At 38.9% G+C, this 6,066-nt stretch overlaps 1 protein-coding gene across 9 annotated transcripts in view; it reads left to right on the top strand.

Moving 5' to 3' along the window:
* LOC111871551 (transcription initiation factor TFIID subunit 6) overlaps window positions 1-6,066 on the top strand; it is a 58,155-nt gene that overhangs the window by 35,438 nt on the left and 16,651 nt on the right. For 8 of the 9 annotated variants that reach the window (XR_002844049.2, XM_023864738.2, XM_023864740.1 and 5 more), the window contains 3 exons: window positions 440-567; window positions 3,952-4,158; window positions 4,817-4,936. Coding sequence is in view for 8 of the 9 variants with exons in the window: in XM_023864738.2 (XP_023720506.1) it covers window positions 440-567; window positions 3,952-4,158; window positions 4,817-4,909 (428 nt within the window). In the remaining variant the exon portion in view is untranslated. Of the gene's footprint in view, window positions 1-439; window positions 568-3,951; window positions 4,159-4,816; window positions 4,937-5,136; window positions 5,565-6,066 lie in introns of those variants that run through there. The other variant, XM_023864734.2, reaches the window with a different exon arrangement.

Genomic DNA, 6,066 nt, shown 5'->3' with positions numbered 1-6,066 from the left:
TTTTTTTTTTTTTTTTTTTTTTTTTTTTTTTTTTTTTTTTTGCTGTTATTTTAAGTTACTTGCACAGAAACAAGAAACAAACTCCTTGGTTTTAGTCCACAAGCGAACTATACCGACCAAACAACCACCGCTTATCGGCGAAGTTAGTGCCAACTGTAGTGGACAGAGGGCATCTTGTGGTCACCACGATGAATCCCCACAGTCGTTAATTTCGGTTTTGTAGACCGGAAAGTTACTTGCTCAAATATATGTTATTACAGAATGTGTGGAGTAAAGCACTGTTTTAAGTTTAAATTTTGGAGCAGTAGATTTGGACTTTAAATTGAGGTAAATCTCAAATGGAAGTAATTTTAAGACTGAGGTTACTGATGTGAGATCACTGATGTTGAACATTAAATTGGGGCTCCACTGTAACAGATTTTGATTGATGTTGCTTTAGGTCCATCTCAACCTGGAACTGGACGAACAATCATGATGGGTGGTGCTGGAGCACCAAGGCCTGTTGTTGCTAGCAATAATGCATCAAAGTATGTCATTTTAACGTCTCGGCCAACGACTCCAAGTCAGGTGAGTGTGGTATGGCTTAACCAAATACAGTGAAACCCTTGTTTAAGGTTTTGCAGAGGATTTGAGCTCCAAATTAAAATCTTAAAATGGAGGAAATAGAACACTGAAATTATCAACTTCACATCATTGAAATTGAACATTAAATGATGAAATGATAAATTGATGATGATAATTTTTTGGTCCACTGTATATTTATGTAAAACCATCAATACACAACGATTAATTATTACTTTTTCGTAAGACCATATTGGTAGTCTGGTTCCCAAGGCAGGCATAGTGCTCTTCTCACAGACCCCCGCCACAATGGCCAAGAATTCATAACCCATTTTTTCTGCTGTAGTTCATCTTGCCTTATCGTGTTGAAGAATCGAAATGACCACCATCTGCTTTTAAGTATCCTTTACATTGTAAGAATAGGTTTTCAGACACATCTTTGATGCCGTATGGGAATATCGGAAGTTTCATGCTTAATACAGTGTTTCATGGATAAGTTGTTCTGGATATCTGCAGAAAAGAACTTCCTAAGAGGAGCATTTCTTGAAAGGGAAATGTAAAATTGGTTCATTTTTTGGACATACTGTTATGTTTTGATCTCAAGCAATTGTTTCATAATATTTAAGTTATATAAATGCAGATGTATAATATTGGGGTTAACTTGGAAATATGGTAGCAACACCAGAACTGTGACATAATGCCTGAAAACTGCAATCTGCCTATCTGCTGGTTGGGGCTTCACTGAGCACGTTCCCATGGCAACACAGAAGGCGGCACTGCTGGATGGCGAATGGTTGGAACATGTTTCCGCAGCAACGGATAATGACTGAAGAAACAATACGTTGCATACAGAGTCACGTCCATTCACATGGCAACAAACCTGCAAAGCACAGGAACAGCGAAGAATGCAATAACTCAAGTGCTGTAGGGGGTGATCTCCATACGGTTCAGCCAGAACCTACCTCAGGGAGAGAATTGACCAACAGAAGACAGACTGAAGTCAGAAGTGAAGTCTTTATTTTATGTGGTGTAGTTGAAGTAACCTTTCAGGTGTTATTATGCATAGTTGCAAAGGGTTATGAGTATGAGTGTGAGGGGTGAGCCATAAAAACCGGCCCTCGCACTGTGACCAATTATCTATTGTGCTTCCCTTTTGGATTAATCCTTTATTAATCCTACACTTTGAATGAAACGTAGGACTTTGTTTATAGGGACGTCATAAAAGTCACTTGGTGCAAAGGGTTATAGATACAGTAAGATTGTGTTACAACTATTTGTAGTTCTGCCTGGTGAATATCCAATAAATCGATTCATCTAATCCAGAACCCACGAACTGTCGAAATAACCAGGATACGTGACAAATACCTTAGTGCTAAAACACAAGTCATAATGTACCGCCTAAAAGTTGCACATGCTATTTGGAGATACTTCTACTTTCTCTATAATATTGTTCCTCCTGCCAAATCATTGCATTCTGTTTAATCCGAACTGGAGATGAACAGTCAGTGGGTCAGGTACAAGTTCTGGAACAGTCTGCAATTGATTATCATCAACTGTGGTACAGTTTTACTATTGAGAAATGAATAATGGTTTAAGGCCTTTTAAAACATGTTGTGATCAAACTTGCAAATTGTGTGGAATGCAGGAAATATATTAAATGGGATATTAAAAAGAATATGTTCCAAAATGAATGTCTAAAATTGGAGAACATATAAGAACTTTATACTTGGAAAATTTTAACAGAATTCTTTTGAGTGTTTTAATGGGACTTTGAAAATCAAACTTCTTGATGAGGGAAAACTTTAATATACACAAACTTCTTATCCAAGAAACACTGCATATTCTTAAAAGTTCCAACAAAAAGTGTGGATTGTTCAACTGTAGTTCTTCTCTCAGCATGCCCTACATGTAAAATTTACAAGGATTTTAATCAGGTGATTGCGAGAATCGCAGTCCTCGACATAATGACTCATTGATCAAAGACTTCATCTAATGCAACCATAGAATTGGTTACATTTTGTGCTATTGCATTATCTTGCATAAAGTGCCTTTACAGTTTTTTTCATCAGTTATTTGATGAAAGGAGGTTCACAGAGTCAACCTTATATAAGGTTTGTAATTTTATTTTAGCTGTATTTGTGGTTTTACAATGAGTAATTGTGTGACTCATGAAGATTGCTCTTAAATTTTCAGAGTGAAACTTAGGAATGAAGAATGTCATCTATACAGAATGATTAAAAAGTGGTTATGGGCTTTAAGGGGGTATATTACTCAGTTAAATGAGTAAAAAAAAGGCCTAGTTAACATATGTCCAGAAGTCAGTGCCTGCTGAAATATGGGTGTGTTTTCAAGAAGTTTGCATATTAGAAGAGTGGCAGAAGATCCTGCAGCTGCTGAAGGTATCAGTGTTCCCTTGTCTGGAGAATTCTCCAGGAACAGTCACTTTACCCATACCACATCCAGAGACTGCAAATCCTCACTCCTCCTGACCATCATGCAAGGGTGGAGTTTTGCCAGTGGCATCTTGCAAAATGCATTGTAAACACGCAATTTGTAGCCAACATCCTGTTTACTGATAAAGCAGGATTCACACGGAACAGTATTGTGAACTTTCATAATACCCATATGTGGGTGGGCAACATTACCCGCAGCACTGTGGCATCAAGATATCAACAGCGAGTTTCCATATGTCTACATGGCCATCTTAGGTGATCAACTCTTAGGCCAAACTGTTGTACCTAGCAGACTAACAGTCTCAGTGTTCCATCATTTTTTGATGAATGATTTAGCAGTACTCTTGGAACATGTACCTCTTCATCAGTGACAACATATGTGGTTCATACACAATGAGGAATAACCATATTTTCTCTTCACTGTTAGAGAGCACCTGAACCAGACTTCCAGTGAAAACTGAATAGGAGTGTAGGTCCATTCAACTGGCCTGAATGATCCCCTGTCCTTAATTCTTTGAATTTTTGGATGTGGGGGCACCTAAAGACTGTGGTGTATTAGGCACCAATCAGTGATGTTGAGGTTTTACAGCAGTGAATATAGGATGCCTGTCATAATGTTCGAGTGAAACCAGAAGCTTTCGAGAGTGCACCTCTGTAAGGAAGAGCTGAAAGTTGGTTGAAGTGAATGGGCACCGCACAGAGCATCTGCTATAGAGGTCATGTGAACAAAACCCAAATCTCAGCTGTCACTGGTTTATGGATGTATGGTGACTGGGACTTCTTGCTTATTTAAAATTAAAATTAAAATTAGTTGATGTTATTTGCTATTGTGGGAATTAGTACTCCAATGTTAGTGTTATTCTATCAAAATCTGTCATAATCTATCATATATATATATATATAACAGCAAATAATTTATTATCTGTACAATTTGTAGGAGTCCATAGTTCGATTGCCTGTGCAAGCCCTACAGGCATCATCTGCCCCAGCAAGCAATGCCAATTCAGCAGTGGTCAAGTTTGTGACTGCCTCACAATCAGTTGCAACTCAGAAAATTGTCCAAGCAACAGCCCCAAACCAGCAAATGACAAAGCTGGTTGTGGTGTGCATGGCAAACTCTGGAAGCACTGCCAGTACGACGCAGGTATGTACTGCTTTTCGAGAAAACGAAAATGGGTTTTAAGTTGTAGGCTTGATTACTGTATTTACAGTTATTTAGGAAATGTGGAACCAAAATGATACTGCAGTTATGACCTCAACAGGCAGGAAATGTTAAATTTATTTTGTTCTCCATATATAATAGAGATGTTTCCTCTGGAGACAAACAAACTGGAGGGGCAGATAGAAGTGCCCAAAAGACGAGGAAGAAGACCGAAGAAGATATTTTAACTGAAGGAGAAAGCTTGAGATCGCATTAAGTGGAGGAACTGTTTTGGAAGAGACTGTGGACCTGTCGTATGACAGATTACCGATGAATGAATGAATATAATAGAAGCCAGGTTACTTCAGTCAGTGTAGTGACTAGGCTGTGGGCTAGACAGCCAAGGAGTCAGGGTTTAGTTCTTGACAGGGGAAAGAGATTTTTCTCATCTCCATAGTTTTCTGTAGATTCCACACAGTCTGCTGTGCAATGGGTACAGGGGCTGTTTCCTTTCAAGTGAAGTGGCAGGGGCATGAAGTTGACTGCACACCTCCATCTAGTACATAGGTTAAGAATGGTGGAACTGTACTTAATTACAGAAATAACTTTGTCATTTAATTCTCTGGTGTTTGAGAATTTATAGTGTTCCTTTATTTTGCAGGCAGTAACCAGTCCAGGGTCAAGTCTAGGTGTGAAGTCTGTGTTTGTAACACAGCAGCAAATCAAAATGGAGACTGGAGCAGAGGAGCAGTGAACACCATTTGGTTAAGAACACAGAAAGGTAATGGTTAGAAGTAATGTGCAACTATGTGAATAGTACCTCTTACGGAAATATTTGTTCAAGACTTTGATGCATCTTTTTTCCTGGTCATAAGGTGCACATTTGCTAAGAAATATCTGATAGAGTTCTATTTTATGGCCTGAAGGTGCCGAACTTAACAAACCAACGTACACTTCTAGTGTAACATTTCGTTTCTGCAGGACACTGCTGTAGCACCTTGGGTCTTTCGGCAGGTGACAGCACGACTTGGGATAGGAATGGCCCGCATCCTGTCCATTAGGAAGTCCAGGGCCATATTGGGGAGCAGGGGAGTTTTTCTTTTGTGTAACATTCAGATTCATTATCTCCAAAAAGAAACTCAAAATGTATTTTTCATTGTATTTCATTTAGTGTTGACAGTTGTGTTAGGGTCAGTAATTTACAAGTTACAAGATTTTTATTTGAATTATTACTGAGAATCTTTGCATATGTGTGTGTGTGTGTGTGTGTATATACACACACACACACCCACACACAGTACATACAATGGTTACTCATGTAAGATCCCCTGTCACATATGTCTTCCCCAACTTTGTTGTGGTGCAGTGTTCAGTTTTTGTCACTGATATAACAAGATCTCATTTGAAGTCTGCTGNAACCCCCCCAGACGATTTAACTGCTGTATCTACTATGATATACAATTTTTGTATAATAAACTTTTTACTGGATCAGCAACTGACTTCCCTGCCAGATCAGATAGGAACAGTTTTTGTTGTGATAGGCCTTAGTAGTCTGTCAGAAGCAGTTGAGAATTATTTTAACCCGTTGCCGTGGTTTGACGTGTATGTTTCGTCAGGTATTTAAATCGTCTGGGGGGGTTCGACGTGTATGTTTCGTCCAGCTGCACACGTATGTTATAACGCCCATAATAATTGATGGTTTTGCTGTAGATTGTTAGATTTTTCACTGGCCTGTTGTCAGGAGGACTGTATTTAATGACACACGCGTTTAAGAGCGCTAAGTCGTCGTTACATATGCCTGTCTTGCAGCAACGTTCCTGTGGCTATTGCGAGCTGTTTCTGTTATGAATGATGTGTTTTGTTTGCTCTGAAGCTATAAACACCAGAGACTGATATGTGCTGGTGTTTATA

This window comes from Cryptotermes secundus, unplaced genomic scaffold (genome assembly GCF_002891405.2).
Source record: "Cryptotermes secundus unplaced genomic scaffold, Csec_1.0 scaffold1264, whole genome shotgun sequence".
Lineage (NCBI taxonomy): Eukaryota > Metazoa > Arthropoda > Insecta > Blattodea > Kalotermitidae > Cryptotermes > Cryptotermes secundus.
This window is presented reverse-complemented; position numbering and strand designations above follow the sequence as displayed.